This window comes from Octopus sinensis, linkage group LG28, assembly GCF_006345805.1.
Source record: "Octopus sinensis linkage group LG28, ASM634580v1, whole genome shotgun sequence".
Classification (NCBI taxonomy): domain Eukaryota; kingdom Metazoa; phylum Mollusca; class Cephalopoda; order Octopoda; family Octopodidae; genus Octopus; species Octopus sinensis.
Window position 1 is genome coordinate 10,696,656 of NC_043024.1, and position 17,416 is coordinate 10,714,071.

General features: G+C 40.3%; 1 protein-coding gene across 3 annotated transcripts in view; it reads left to right on the forward strand.

Annotated features, from left to right (window-relative positions):
- LOC115225862 (adenylate cyclase type 6) overlaps window positions 1-17,416 on the forward strand; it is a 102,411-nt gene that overhangs the window by 30,924 nt on the left and 54,071 nt on the right. For all 3 annotated transcript variants that reach the window (XM_029796852.2, XM_036514550.1, XM_036514551.1), the window contains one exon: window positions 1,281-1,402. In XM_029796852.2, the coding sequence (XP_029652712.1) occupies window positions 1,281-1,402 (122 nt within the window). The remainder of the gene's footprint in view (window positions 1-1,280; window positions 1,403-17,416) is intronic.

Consider the following 17,416-nt stretch of genomic DNA (forward strand, 5'->3'; position numbering starts at 1 on the left):
CAAAATTTGAAACCAATATTCTTTACTCGGGGTTACGGCAGCAAGGTGGCAAAATCGTTAGCACACTGGGCATAGCAGCAGTTCATTTGTTTTTATGTTCTGAGTTCAAATTCCGCTGAGGTCGACTTTGCCTTTCATCCATTCAGGGTTGATAAAATAAGTACCAGTTGCGTACTGGGGTCAATGTAATCAACTTACCCCACTCCCTTAAAATTTCTGGCCTTGTGCCAAAATTTGAAACCATTATTATTATTATTATTATTATTATTATTATTATTATTATTAGGCAGCAAGCTGGCAGAATTGTTAGCACACCGGATGAAATTCTTAGCAGTATTTCATCTGTCTTTACTTTCTGAGTTCAAGTTCCACCGGAGTCGACTTTGCCTTTCATCCTTTCATTTCGTGGTCGATAAATTAAGTACTAGTTGTGTACTGGAGTCGATCTGCATCCTTTAAGGCCCTCATGCTTCCCGAAATCCGTCGAAACTACACCTGATTATATATACACTTTAGATGAGTTGTAGTGCACCTGAGCACTGTACACAATTATTATTATTATTATTATTATTATTATCGACTGGCCCCCTCCCCCAAAATTTCGGACCTTGTGCCTAGACTAGAAAAGAACCGTTAGCACACCGGGTAAAACGCTTAGGAGTATTTCATTCGTCTTTACGTTCCGAGTTCAAATTCTGCCAAGGTCGACTTTGCTTTCATCCTTTTGTGGGGGGTCGATAAATTAAGTACCAGTGAACCACTGGGGTCGATATGATCAACTAGTCACCACCCCCACCACCACCCAGCCAAATTTCAGGCCTTGTACCTATAATAGAAAACATTATTATTATTATTATTATTGTTGTTGTTGTTGTTGTTGTTGTTACTGCTATTCAGACAATGAGCTGGCACAGTGGTTAACATGCTGGGCAAAATGCTTAGCGGCATTTCATCCATTTTTACGTTCTGAGTTCAAATCCCGCCATGGTCAACTTTGTCTTTCATCTTCTGGGGTCGATAAATTAAATACCAGTAAAACACTGGGGTTGATGTAACCGATTTTCCTCTCCTTCAAAATTGCTGGCCTTGTGCCCAAAATTGGAATCAGTATTTTCTTAGGGGCTTTTATATTCGGGGTTGCAGTCGGGGTCAGTGGAGTTAAAGGTTTTTTTTTTATGTTTCTATTCTTTTTGGTTTTTTCTTTGATATTGTTGTCTTTTTTCTTCCGTTTTTTAAAATTTTCTTTCTTTTTTTTTTGTTTCCGACCATGCCACAACCAGGAGAGTCTGTTGTTGTCCGTCCTACCACAGCACATCGCCATGGAGATGAAGTCCGACATAACTGGACAACCAAAACACACAATGTTCCACAAGATTTACCTGAAACGATACGATAGCGTCAGGTAAGAAACAGAGAGAGAGAGAAAAGGCAATGATCTTGTTGTTATTGATGATGATGATGGAGGGGAGCAGTGAGATTAGTGATGATAAGTGATGGTGGTGGTAGTGGTGATGCTGATGTTGGTTTTGGTGGTGGTGTTGGTGGTTGTGGTGATGGTGGTGGTGGTTTTGGTGGTGATGATGGCGGTGGTGGTTTTGGTGGTGGTGGTTTTGGTGGTTGTGGTTTTGGTGGTGATGGTGGTAGTTTTGGTGGTGATGGTTTTGGTGGTGATGGTTTTGGTGGTGATGGTTTTGGTGCTGATGGTTTTGGTGGTTGTGGTTTTGGTGGTGGTGGTGGTTTTGGTGGTGGTTTTGGTGATTGTGGTTTTGGTGGTGGTGGTTTTGGTGGTTGTGGTTTTGGTGGTGGTGGTGGTTTTGGTGGTGGTTTTGGTGATTGTGGTTTTGGTGGTGGTGGTTTTGGTGGTTGTGGTTTTGGTGGTGGTGGTTTTGGTGGTTGTGGTTTTGGTGGTGGTGGTTTTGGTTGATTGTGGTTTGGTGGTGGTGGTTTGGTGGTTGTGGTTTTGGTGGGTGGTGGTTTTGGTGGTGGTTTTGGTGATTGTGGTTTTGGTGGTGGTGGTGGTTTTGGTGGTTGTGGTTTTGGTGGTGGTGGTGGTTTTTGGTGGCTGATGGTTTTGGTGGTTGTGGTTTTGGTGGTGGTGGTGGTTTTGGTGGTGGTTTTGGTGATTGTGGTTTGGTGGTGGTGGTTTTGGTGGTTGTGGTGGTTTTGGTGGTTGTGGTTTTGGTGCTGATGGTTTTGGTGGTTGTGGTTTTGGTGGTGGTGGTGGTTTTGGTGGTGGTTTTGGTGATTGTGGTTTTGGTGGTGGTGGTTTTGGTGGTTGTGGTTTTGGTGGTGGTGGTGGTTTTGGTGGTGGTTTTGGTGATTGTGGTTTTGGTGGTTGTGGTTTTGGTGGTGGTGGTGGTTTTTGGTGGGGTTTGGTGTGGTGGTTTTGGTGGTTGTGGTTTGGTGGTTGGGGTGGTGGTTTTGGTGGTTGTGGTTTGGTGGTGGTGGTGGTTTTGGTGATTGTGGTTTGGTGGTGGGGTTGTTTTGGTGGTTGTGGTTGGTGCTGATGGTTTTGGTGGTGGTTTTGGTGGTGGTGGTGGTTTGGTGGTGGTTTTGGTGATTGTGGTTTTGGTGGTGGTGGTGGTTGGTGGTTGTGGTTTGGTGGTGGTGGTGGTTTTGGTGGTGGTTTTGGTGATTGTGGTTTTGGTGGTTGTGGTTTTGGTGGTGGTGGTGGTTTTGGTGGTGGTTTTGGTGGTGGTGGTTTTGGTGGTTGTGGTTTTGGTGGTGGTGGTTTTGGTGGTTGTGGTTTTGGTGGTGGTGGTTTTGGTGATTGTGGTTTTGGTGGTGGTGGTTTTGGTGGTTGTGGTTTTGGTGGTGGTGGTTTTGGTGATTGTGGTTTTGGTGGTTGTGGTTTTGGTGGTGGTGGTGGGGGTAAGATTAGTAGTGGCAATGGTGCTGCTGATGATGATGGGTCAATTTGTTTGACTAAAATTCTTCAAGGCGATGCCCCAGCATGGCCATAGTCTAATGAGTAAAACAAGTGAAAGATAAAAAATAGGAGATGCCTTTGAAATACTCAGCCCTTGAGTTGGTGGAGCAACAGAAAGCCCATCATAGACTCTCACCGGGTTTCATTTACTACTTCATGTCTATAGGTGTGCAGGAGTGGCCTTGTGGTAAGTAACTTGCTTACCAACCACATGGTTCCAAGTTCAGTCCCACTGCGTGGCACCTTGTGCAAGTGTCTTCTACTATAGCCTCATGCCGACCAAAGCCTTGTGAGTGGATTTGTAGACGGAAACTGAAAGAAGCCTGTCGTGTATATATATATATATATATATATATATATATATATATGTATATATATGTATATATATATATATGTATATATATGTATATATATATATATGTATATATATGTATTATATATATATGTATATATATAATATGTATATATGTATATATATATATATATGTATATATATATATATGTATATATATGTATATATATAACGGGAAGCTTTATGAAAATAAACAAAAGACGAAGGCAGGTGGAAGACAAACGAACAATTGTATTGTATATATATATATATGTATATATATGTATATGTATATATATATATATATATATATATATATATATATATATATATATATATAATATATTAGGGAGTGTAACTCCAAACTTACAGGGAAAAATTCAATTTAGTATTAAATCAAATTTCACTGTATAATATATAAAATATGAATTAGAGATAACACCACTATTATGCAACTCAAACAGTGATAGACATAAACCAGAACATAAAAAACAAAAAAAAAATATTTTTATAAAGCATATAACTTATAACTAGATCTCAAAAAATATAAAATGAATGATCAATATTGGCACGTAAAAAGCACCCACTACACTCGTGGAGTGGTTGGCGTTAGGAAGGGCATCCAGCTGTAGAAACACTGCCAGACCAGACTGGAGCCTGGGGCAGCCCCTGGCTCCCCAGACCCCGGTCGAAACCGTCCAACCCGTGCTAGCGCGGAAAACGGACGTTAAACGATGATGATGATGATGATGATGATAGGCTCAGGAGTAGCTGTATGGTAAGTAGCTTGCTTACCAACCACATGGTTTCGGGTTCATTCCCACTGTGTGGCATGTTGGGCAAGTGTCTTCTACTATAGCCTCAGGCCGACCAAAGCCTTGTGAGTGGATTTGGTAGACGGAATTTGAAAGAAGCCTGTCGTATATATGTATATATATATATATATGTATATATATATATGTATATGTGTGTGTATATGTTTGTGTGTCTGTGTTTGTCTCCCTAGCATTGCTTGACAACCGATGCAGGTGTGTTTACGTCCCCGTAACTTAGCGGTTCGGCAAAAGACACCGATAGAATAAGTACTAGGCTTCCAAAGAATAAGTCCTGGGGTTGATTTCTTTGACTAAAAGACAGTGCTCCAGCATGGCCGCAGTCAAATGACTGACACAAGTAAAAGAATAGAAAGAGTATATCAGGAATGTGACATTTGCATTGCAAACGAGCAAGTTCTGATGAGTCTAACGAGACATGAATTATAAATATTAATGATTAGATTAATGAAAAATATGAGTGATATTATAGAGATAATCTGTGGTTCGTTATATAAATGCTAAATGAATTCATGGAACCCAGTGCTTAATAAATTCTGACACAGTAAATTAATAATATTTTGAATCGAGGCAAGGATAAATTTCCTCGTAACTTTCAGCTTCAATATTTATTACACTTAACGAACATGACAAAGATGGCAGACAGGTAGATTCGTTAACATGCCAGGTGAAATGTTTAGTGGTATTTGGTATTTTACTCATTACTCAGGGTCGATAAATTAAGTACCAGTTGCGTAGTTAGGTCGATCTAATCAACTGACCCCCTCCCAAAAAATTTAGGGCCTTGTGCATAGAGTAGAAAAGGATATTTATTATACATAACGAAGATGGTAGACAGGTAGATTCGTTAACATGCCAGGTGAAATGTTAGTGGTATTTGGTATTTTACTCATTACTCAGGGTCGATAAATAAGTACCAGTTGCGTAGTTAGGTCGATCTAATCAACTGACCCCCTCCCAAAAAATTTAGGGCCTTGTGCATAGAGTAGAAAAGGATATTTATTATACATAACGAAGATGGTAGACAGGTAGATTCGTTAACATGCCAGGTGAAATGTTTAGTGGTATTTGGTATTTTACCCATCGCTATGTTCTGGGTTCAAATTCTGCTGAGGTCCGCTTTGCCTTTCATCCTTTCAGGGTCGATACATTAAGTACCAGTTACGCACTGGAGTCGATCTAATCGACTGGCCCCCACTTCCCCAAATTTCAGGCCTTGTGCCTAGAGTAGAAAAGAATATTAAAGGCTGTGAGCTGGCAGAAACGTTAGCATGCTGGGTGAAATGCTTAGCAGTATTTCATCTGTCTTTTCGTTCTGAGTTCAAATTCCGTCGAGGTTGACTTTGCTTTTCATCCTTTCGGGGTTGGTAAATTAAGTACCAGTTGCATGCTGGGGTCAATCTAATCGACTGGCCCCCTCCTCCAAAACTTCAGGCCTTGTACCTATAGTAGAAAAGGATATTATTTTACAGAATAAGAAATATAACAAGCATATGTATGTGTGTTTCTCTTAATTATTGAGCTGAACTGGTTTACAGAGACATAAGTTATTTCATGTGTGTCCATAAAATGGTAACAATGTATAACAGTTCTTATGAGACAATGTACAAAGATTGCAAACCTCCCAAGCAGAGAACTCAATGGCAGTGAAAAATTTCGCCTGACGCACCTTAGCACTGTATACAATAATTTCATTATTATTTAAAAAACACGAATGGAGATTGTGAAAAATCTGAAATTCTCCCATGGAAAAGAATAAGCAGACAAAGAAGCCTGCATTGTAAAAGATATAAGATCATACCCTAAAGCCTTCCCTAAGTACGTCAAGGTAACTGCGGCTGAATGTTGCAAGGTAGGGCCACTCCTCCGAAAAGATGGCTCCCTCATAGGAAATCCAGTGAAGATGGGTGAAACACTGAATGAACAATTCCAAAATGTTTTCATTCCCACCCTTACAGCATATGCAAATTAGCAAGCCTGTAGAATTCTTTACTACTACAAATTTAAAAAGGTGGGCAGTAACAATTGATTCCATCAGCATCAAAGAAGAAGATGTAATACTGGCCGTAAATGAGGTAGACATGAACTCAGCTGCTGGCCCTGATGGATTCACAGCAGGTCCTTCTCAAATCATGCAAACGGGCCCTTTCTAAGCCACTGTAGCTTTGTTTGCAGAGCTTTCTTGAATGTGGTAAGCTCACGGGCAAACTGAAGGAGGGAATAATGGACCTTATCCATAAAGGAGGAAGCAGAACAGATGCTAAAAACTAAAGGCCTATCTCTTTGGCACATCAGCAAAGCCATGGAATGAATATTTCATTTTTGGATTTGGTTTGCAAGATTCTTTATATGAGTTCGTGTGTTGAAGCATGTTCTGTTGTGTCTGGGGAGAGTCATTTTCTTTTTGTGCCTTATTATGTAACACACTCAACGGTAAAATTTCCAGCATATAACTCAGAACGTAGACAGTCAAAATACCATTAATCATTTTGCCCAACTGATGATTTTATCAGCTCACCACCTTTTTCACGACAATATTAAATAATAATAATAATAATAATAATAATAAGAGTAATGATAATAATAATAATAATAATAATAATAAGAGTAATAATAATAATAATAATAATAATAATAATAATAATAATAATAAGAGTAATGATAATAATAATAATAATAATAATAAGAGTAATGATAATAATAATAATAATAATAATAATAATTGTTTCAAATTTTGGCACAAGGCCAGCAATTTCATGTGAGTGGGTAAGTTGATTACATTGACCCCCATTGCTCGTCTGGTACTTATTTTATCAACCCTGAAACAATGAAAGGTAAAATCACCCTTGGCAGAATTTGAACTCAGAACGCAAAGACAGACAAAATACCTATTTCTTTACTACCCACAAGGGGCTAAACACAGAGGGGACAAAAACGGACAGACAAACGGATTAAGTTGATTATATTGACCCCAGTACATAACTGGTACTTATTTAATCGACCCCGAAAAGATGGAAGGCAGAATTTGAACTCAGAATGTCACGGCAGACAAAATACCGCTAAGCATTTCACCCGACGTGCTAACGATTCTGCCAGCTTGCTGCCTTCATATAATAAATGATAATAATAATCCTTTATACTATAGGCACAAGGCCTGAAGTTTGGGGGAGGGGGATAGTAGATTACATAGACCCCAATACTCAACTGGTACTTAATTTGTCAACCCTGAAAGGATGAAAGGTGAAATCAACCTCAGCAGAATTTGAACACAGAACCGAAAGACAGACGAAATACTGCTAAAGCATTTTGCCCGGCATGCTAACAATTCTTATTTCTTTATTGCCCACAAGGGGCTAAACATAGAGGAGACAAACAAGGACAGACAAAGGGATTAGGTCGATTACATCTACCCCAGTGCGTAACTGGTACTTATTTAATCGATCCCAAAAGGATGAAAGGCAAAGTCGACCTCGGCGGAATTTAAACTCAGAACGCAATGACAGACGAAAAACCTATTTCTTTACTATCTAGAGGGGGCTAAACACAGAGAGGACAAACAGGGACAGACAAATGAATTAAGTCGATTATATCGACCCCAGTGCATAATTGGTATTTATTTAATCGATCCCGAAAGGATGAAAGGCAAAGTCGACCTCGGTGGAATTTGAACACAGAACATAGCGGCAGACAAGATAACTATTTCTTTACTACCCACAAGGGGCTGAACACAGAGGGGACAAACAGGGACAGACAAACGAATTAAGTCGATTATATCGACCCCAGCGCATAACTGGTACTTATTTAATCGATCCCAAAAGGGTGAAAGGCAAAGTCGACCTCGGCAGAAATTGAACTCCGGATGTAGCGGTAGACGAAATACCGCTAAGCATTTCACCTGGCGTTCAAACAATTCTGCAAGCTTGCTGCCTCCTTCATGACAACAATGGTAAATAATAATAACAACAACAACAACAACAACGCCAACATCAATAATAATAAGTAATTATCATTCGGAAATATCAGTCAAAGACTGTTTGGATCTTGTTGAGTTTCCCAATTTCCACAATGTTGTCGGCGCTTTTGTTTCGGTTTCTTTCGGGTTCCTTTTGTTCGCTTTTTATAGAATGGCGTGCCATGGAGTGGCACGATGTTGGTTGGGATGAAACAAGGTGAGGTGTACTATAACGTGGTGCGGATGGTCGCAGCGTGATGCGCTTTGTTGCAACTTACAGTGACAATGCGTGATGTGACGCAACTTGGTGCAGTGTGGGGCGGTGTGCTGTTCTACGGCGTTAACATAGCATTGTGTGGGTTAATATGGTATGGAATGGTGCGGTAGTGCAGTTTTGTGTGGGGCGGTGAAGGACAATCCGTTCTTTGTGCTTTATACCTGTCGTATTTGACCTAATCTTTGTGTCTTAGTAAGAAACCTTTCAAACACAAAGCGAAAACAAACACAGAATAAAAAAAAAACAAAAATACAGAAAAGAAAATTAAAAAAGAAAGGAAAAGAAAAGAAACACTTATTCTCTTTTGTGTTGTCTTTGACTTCTCGACCGATTCTTTGGTCTGCAAGTCTGGAAAAATCTCACAGTAATCATCACCAAGAGGCACTTAGAAAAGAGGTTCTTCCGGTCATCTTGTATTAACTGACCAATGGCCAAAGGTGGCTGACATCTGTTCATTTTTCAAGTTCTTTTCATTTATGCATTGACCGTGTGGTGGGCGGGTGGGCGGCGGCGGTAGTGGTGGTGGTGGTGGTAGTGGTGGTAGTGGCAGTAGGTAGAAATAGGAGGTTGTTTTCGTGTTTTGTCTTACTACTACTACTACTACTACTATTTTCATTATTCCATTTATCGCAATTGTTGTTGTTCTTATTATTATTATTATTAGAATTGTCAAAGCATCAGACAAAATGCTTAACGTTGTCTCTGCAGTCTGAGTTCAAATCCTGCCATCACCATCTTTGCCTTTTATCCTCCCAGGATCGATGAAATAAGGACCATTTCAATACTGGCATCAGTGTAATCAACAATCCACCCCTCACCCCCAAAATTTCAGACCTCGTACCTAAAAAAGGACTTTTGGTTGTTATTGTTGTTTTTGATATATTTTTAGAATCGTTAGAGCATCAGATAAAATCCTTGTGTTATTTTTACATTCATCATCATCATTTAACGTCTGTTGTCCTTGCAGGAATCGGTTCGACGGTCTGTGCCAATGCCAACTTTGCCTTTCATCCTTTCAGACTCAGTACCAGTTGCGTACTTGGGTCAAGTATTATCAACTAGCCTCATCCCCTTAAATTCCAAACCTTGTGCCTACAGTAGAAAGAAATATTATTATTATTATTATTATTATTATTATTATTATATTATTGAGTGAGAGAGCAGTTCATGCCATCAAAGTGACACTGAGGTACAAATATACGAAGCCCAGTATACCCATCATGACTACCAGTCTGATAAGGGTACACCAGGCACATGCATCACAACCATATGTGCGCGACATGGTGATCTCATATCAAGATAAACAGCACATGACCTTGTAGGTTGCGGCCCAGTTAGAATTTTCTTCTGGTCGAGTAACCCATCCCGCTCAAAAGGTCCCTGAATAAGGATTGTTTAAGGATGTTGAACGAAACACCCATGTTTCCAGAGGTGAATCATTCAAACCCCAAAGAATCCCTCTCAACACGTGGCTATGATGCTCCCCCACTACTTCTGCTCGTGATCAGAGATGCACATATCGTCAGCCACTAAGGGACATGCTCAACTGGTTAAGGTCAAACAACTGACAAGCAAATCTGTGGTATTGAGCAGAATATTTGCTGTAGCCCATCTTTTATACCAAGACAAAACACTGTACATGATAACACTTCCAATCAGTTAAGATCAGAAGCCATGAGAGCCACTGCTTGCTACTGCATCAGGGCATTTATTATTATCATTATTATTATTAATAATATTACTATTACTATTATTATTATTATTATTTAAGGCGGTGAGTTGGCAGAATCGTTAGCACGCTGGGCAAAATGCTTAGCAACATTTCATCCATCTTTACGTTGAGTTCAAATTCCACTGAGGTCGACTTTGCTCTTCATTCTTTCGGGATCAATAAAATAAGTACCAGTTGTATACTGGGGTTGAGCTAATTGGCTGTCCCCCTCCCCCAAATTTCAGACCTTGTGCCTATGTTAGAAAGAACTATTATTATTATTATTATCATTATCATTATTATCATTATTATTATTATTATTATCATTATTGATGTGTCAAACTGGCAGAAACAGTCTTCCAGTTCTGAGTTCAAATCTCACTGAGGTCAGCTTTTACCTTTTATCCTTTTGGGGGTCAATAAACCATAAAGCAAGCCAAGTGCTGGGATTAATGGTACCAACTAATCTCTTCACTGGGATTAATGGTACCTACTAAATCCCTTCTCTAAAAATTGCTTGCCCTGCATCTAAATTAAAAGCAATAAATTTTTAAGGCCTTGAGCTGACAGAATCATTCAAACCCCACATCTCAAAGTGAGGGGTGCCACCCACTAAGACATGATTTAGGATTTTGTATGAGTACCTCAAAGGGTGGGGTACTATCCCATGAGGTGTGATAAAGAATTTGTATGAATATTCTCGAAGTGGCGTGTGCCAACCCCTGGGGTGAATTTAAGAAATTTTTTATGAGTACCTTCCAAAGGTGGGGTACCACCATGCGAGATTTACTCTTTACTCTCTTTTACTCTTTTACTGGTTTTAGTCATTTGATTGTGGCCATGCTGGAGCACCACCTTTAGTCGAACAAATCGACCCCAGGACTTATTCTTTATAAGCCTAGTACTTATTCTATCGGTCTCTTTTGCTGAACCTCTAAGTTACGGGGACGTAAACACACCAGCATCGGTTGTCAAACGATGTTGGGGGGACAAACGCAGACACACAAACATATACACACACACACATACATACATACATATATATATATATATATATATATACGACACGCTTCTTTTCAGTTTCCATCTACCAAATCCACTCAAAAGGCTTTGGTTGGCTTCAGGCTATAGTAGAAGACACTTGCCCAAGGTGCCACACAGTGGAACTGAACCCAGAACCATGTGGTTCGTAAGCAAGCTACTTACCACACAGCCACTCCTACGTCTATTTGATTAAGAATTTCATATGAGTCCTGGAGACAAAGCAGTGGTGGTGGGGGTAGTGTATGCACGGGTGGGGATGGCAACTGATGCCTCTGTATATTTTCTGTTTTTGTTTTTGTATTTTATTTAAATATTAAATTTTAATAAAACACCTTAAATATAACGTGACGAATGAGTCGTTAGCCACAATCACTAAAATGACATCCAAAATAAGGACAGCAAAAAACGATAATAATTCTTTCAAAAAGTGTGTAAATGGACAAAAACTGGACACTTGCTGTCTAAGTGTATAGCATTTTCTTATAGCAGTGCTGTGGCTAATAATTGACTTCTGATCTTAACTAATTTAGTTAGTTAGTTAGTTAATTTTTGGGCTCAAAAAGCAAAAACCAAGGCCATGTAGGGGGACATGGAGTTATGTACAGGGTGGTGTTCATGTAAAGAGTTCAGGCCACTTGAGGTCAAGGGAGACTTTGAACCGAGCGGTCGTTGGCATCTTCACCATCTCGTCTGGCAGCTTATTCCACGGATCTGCAACCCGGACAGAGGAAGCTCCTCTCCTTCGATTGAGATGAAATCGTCGCAGATAGAGCTTTTCGGAATGACCCCGCAGCCGACGCTCTGGAGCAGGAGTGAAGAACAGAATTGGAAGTATTGAGTAGCATTTTTCAATCGAAGTCGGGTGTAGAGGTTTTGTTGGACACAGTGTGAGGTGACTATTGTTATCGTTAGGCTTAATGATAATATTATCATCGTTTAACGTCCATTTTCCATGCTAGCATGGGTTGGACGGTTTGACCGGGGTCTGGGAAGCCAGGGGGCTGCACCAGGCTCCAGTCTGATCTGGCAGTGTTTCTGCAGCTGGATGCTCTTCCTAACGCTAACCACTCCATGAGTGTAGTGGGTACTTTTTACGTGCCACCGGCACAGGGGCCAGAGGAGGCTGGCAATGGCCACGATTGGTTGGTGCTTTTTACATGCCACTGGCACAGGGGCCAAAGGAGGCTGGCAAACGGCCACGATTGGTTAGTGCTTTTTACATGCCATTGGCACAGGGGCCAGAGGCGGCTGATAACGACCAAGATTGGTTGGTGCTTTTTACATGCCACTGGCACAGGGGCCAAAGGAGGCTGGCAAACGGCCACGATTGGTTAGTGCTTTTTACATGCCACTGGCATGGAAGTCAGTCAAGGCGGCACTGGCATCGGCCACGTTCGGATGGTGCTTTTTATGTGCCACTGGCACGGAGATAACAACTACAATTTCCATTTGATTTTCATTTTGATGTTGATGTACTCATCTAGACATCATGTGATGGTTGTAAATGAGCATCACCTACATTCAAGTGGGGTTGTTCAGTCCCAGTTTTCTATAAAAAACACATCGGGCCGTGGGGAGATATTATTTTGCTTGGAAACAGGTGAGGGTTAGTGACAGGAAGGGCATCCAGCTGTAAAAAATCTGCCTCAACTGTCTGACCCCAACAAGCTTGGGAAAGTGGACATTGATGATGATGATGATGACATCAAAGGAAAGGGAGAAAGGGCCTTAGCTCATAACAGGGGAGTGTTGAAAAAGTGTTAATAAAAGAAAAGAGCTGATAGGCAATAAAATATGGAGAAACACGGTGTTGGAGCATCAGACAAAATGCCATTGAAAACCCACTCGGGTTGACCTTGCTTGTCTTCCTTTTGGTGGGGGTTGATAAAACAAAGTACCAGTCAAGTATGGGAGGGGGTCATGTCATCAAGTAACACCCCCACTCCACACACACTCACACACACACAAAATTGTCAGTGGGAAGAATCATTAGCATGGCAGATAAAATGGTTGGCAGCTTTTCTTCTCGCTCTTTTGATCTGATTTCAATTTTTGCCGGAGTCAATCTTTTCCAGAGTCAATTTTTGCCGGAGTCAATCTTTGCCGGAATCAATCTTTGCCGGAGTCAATCTTTGCCGGAGTCAATCTTTGCCAGAGTCAATCTTTGCCGGAATCAATCTTTGCTGGAATCAATCTTTGCTGGAGTCAATCTTTGCCAGAGTCAATCATTGCCGGAATCAATCTTTGCTGGAGTCAATCTTTGCCAGAGTCAATACAGTTAAATACTGGGGTCAATCTAACTGTCTAAAACCCCAACTCCCTAAAATTGCTGGTCTTTTTTTTTATTATTATTATTGAGTGAGAGAGTAGTGTACGCCATCAAAGTGACACTGGGTTACATATATATGAAGCCCAGTATACTACCTGTAGACTATATGATTTATTGTTTCTTGTCCATCTCCACATATTCTGCAGTTACTTGCTATGTTTCTTTTCATTAAATGTTTTTGGTAATTTCTGGTGGGGAGGCTTTGGTCTTGTGCTGCAATTAAAAATCCCTCTGTCTCTGCTTTGAGTCCTGAGCTTCTCAACCATTGCTGGGATTTTTCACTGCCTATTTCTTTTGCATTTAGTTTAGCCCAGTATTTGCCAGGAAGGGGCTTCTCTTGCCTACTACTATTATTATTACTGAGGTTTCGCCTGTTATTGAAAAAGGTATTATAAAAGGCATCCAGCCGTAGAAACACTGCCAGATCAAACTGGGCCTGGTGCAGCCTTCTGGCTTCCCAGACCCCAGTTGAACCGTCCAACCCATGCTAGCATGGAAAGCGGACGCTAAACGATGATGATGATGATGATGATGAAAGGGGCTCTCTAAGCCGCTTTTGACCAGGCTCCCATTGGCTTTTATGGGGTTTTTTCCACCAGGAACCTTTCGTAACGCCTCCCCCTATTGGGAGTTTTTCGTTGTTATATTATTTGTTACACTATTTTTACACGATTTTTTCACAAACGGACAAAACCCTTTCTAACCTTTTGTCCTGTTTTGTCCCTTTATGTTTTCCAATCATGTTTGTCAGCCCTTGTGGCCAATAAAAAGAATTAATTATTATTATTATTATTATTATTATTATTATTATTATTATTATTATTATTGAGTGAGAGAGCAGTGCATGCCATCAAAGTGACTATTATTATTGTCATTCTTATTGTCATTATTATTATTATTATTGTCATTATTATTATTATTATTATTATTATCATTATTATTATTATTATTATTATTTATATTTATTTATTCGTCTATTTTTTTTTCTTTTTGTTGTTTGTCTCATTACTATTATTTATGTGAGAAATCATTATTGTTCTCTCTGTCTGCCCCTCCCCCCTCTCTCTCCCTCTCTGTTTCTTTCCCTTCTCTCTATTATCATTATTGTTGTTGTTGCTGTTGCTGTTGTTGTTGTTGTCATCGGGCATAAAAGCCATTGTATGTCATGAGAATGGTAAAAGTCCTCCTTATGCTGATTAACAGTATTGTTCCTGCTACTGCTGCTACTACTACTACTACTACTACTACTACTACTGCTATTGCTGTTCTTATACCTGTTGCGCTTGTCATTGTATTGTTCTGTGGAGATACCTGTAAACGATAATTGCTTCATGGCTTTGTCGCCGCCCCACGACCTGTTGTTGTTGTTTTCTATGTCTGCCTTGACAATTAGGTTTACCTTTAGCAGACTGACAACAACAACAACAACAGCAGCAACAACAAAATGTATAATAAAAATAGTGACAGCAACAACAACAATACCAACAACAACAACAACAACAAGACAACAGGGAAAGACAGCTTCTTGTTTATTTTTACATTATTTTTTTATTATTTTTTTTATTTTGTGTTTCGTTTATTTGGTTTTTTTTATTGTACTTTTATTTTACTTTTCTTTAATTTTTTTACCTCTGCCTCCTCCTCCTCTCCACCTCCTCCTCTTCGCCCCCTCCCACTCCCCCTGCCAATTTGCTTTTGACAAACATTCTTTGTCTCTTCATTCTTTCAGTGTCTTTATTTCCACACAAACACACACACACACACACGCATACACATACAGATACACATACACACACACACATACACACATGCATTCACTCATATAAGCATGCACGCACACACACACATGCATACATACACACTGCTGCACACATGACACACGTTCCCATACACACACAGTCACATATTTCCATACACACATACACACGAACACACACACGCACATACACACATGCACAAATACTCACACATATGCACACACACACACATACACACAAACATTCACTCATATAAGCATGCACACACACACACATGAATACATACACACTTCTACACACATGACACACGCCATATATTCCCATACACACACACACACACACTGTCATGCACAAGTACTCACACATATGCACATACACACACACATACACACAGGAATTCACTCATATAAGCATGTACACGCACAGGCATACATACACACTTCTACACACATAACGCATGCCATATATTCCCATACACACATACACACGAACACACACACTCAGACCAAGATACACACACATATACATGCATTTACACACTCTTATACACACATACTCACACATTCGCACAAATACACACATATACATGCACTCATATACACAAACACATACATATAAACAAGCACACACACACACATACACATGCATGCACATACACACATACACACATACACACATACACACATACACACAGATACACATACATTCACACAAACACACACAGTTGCACATTTTTGCACAGATGCACATACGAGCATACAAGCACTCTTGTACACAGTCACATCAATATATTAGGTTGGCAACTAAGTTCCCGCCGTTCCTTTAGATTAAAATTTTTTTAAAGGTTTAATAAAATATAACAATTAATTAATCAATAATGTATTCACCGTATCGGTGACATGTAATAGCACCAACCGATCGTGGCTGTTTGCCAGCCTTCTCTGGCCCCTGTGCCGGTGGCATGTAAAAAACATCCACTACACTCATGGAGTGGTTGGCGTCAGGAAGGGCATCCAGCTGTAGAAACACTGCCAGATCAGACTGGAGCCTGGTGCAGCCTCCATGGCTTACCAGACCCCAGTCAAACTGTCCAACCCATGCTAGCATGGAAAGCAGACGCTAAATGATTATGATGATGATGATGATGATGTATTCACCCTTGTTGTTTACAACTTCTTCCTAATGTTCAACAAGATTTTCAATACCTCCTTGGTAGAAATCACCCTGATTTCCACTCAAAAAATTGTTCCAACCAAGCTCTCAATTCTGCATCAGTATTAAAGGAAACTCCGTGCATTTTTGGGAAGGGAGCCAGTCAATTAGATTGACCCCTGTACGCAACAGGTACTTAATTTATCGGCCCCGAAAGGATGAAAGGCAAAGTCGACCTCGGCGGAATTTGAACTCAGAACATACGAACAGACGAAATACCGCTAAGCATTTCGCCCGGAATGCTAACGTTTCTGCCAGCTCGCCGCCTTACATATACTCACATATAGAAACACATACACTCACTCACTCGCACACACACACACACCACACACACACACGTATAGTCATATAAATACAGACTCAGTTGCATATGCACACACATCTACGCACATGCATCCACAATCCCATTCTCTCGTTCCCAAACATCCCTTTTCCTTCTCTTCTTCATTCTTCCATCCTCTTTACTCCTCCTACTGCACCCTTTCATTCCTTCACCTCTCTCATTCATTCCTTTACCCACGCTCATTTATTCCTTCTCCTTCAGCCTTTCACTTCTTCTCTCTCCGTCCTTCTCTGTTTTCCTTTCTCTTTTCTCTCTCTCTCTCTCTCATTCTCCCTATGTTTCGTTCTTTCACTCTCTTAATTCATCCTAATACACATGCATACACAAACAACTACACAGAGCTTGTCACTTCTCAATTCCTTCATCAACATTTCTAGAACTTCATGGTCTCATCTTCTGGATTAAGTAATGTTGGAGTGTATTGCCACCTGCCTCTTTCTAATAAGTAGTGATCGGTCTAGATATTTTGGCCAGAATTTGAGTTTTAGCCATTAGACTTATACATCATTAGTTGGGGGCTTATAAAACGACTATAAAAGTATATGTGTGGTTGTGTATGTGCCCCTGTGGGTGTGTGCACATGTGCATGTCTGTGCACACAGGCCACATGGTGTTAATTTTACAGCCCTACTGTGTTGTATCGTACAACCAAAGCCTTGTAAGTGGATTTGGATTGATGGCATATTACTTTGAGTATG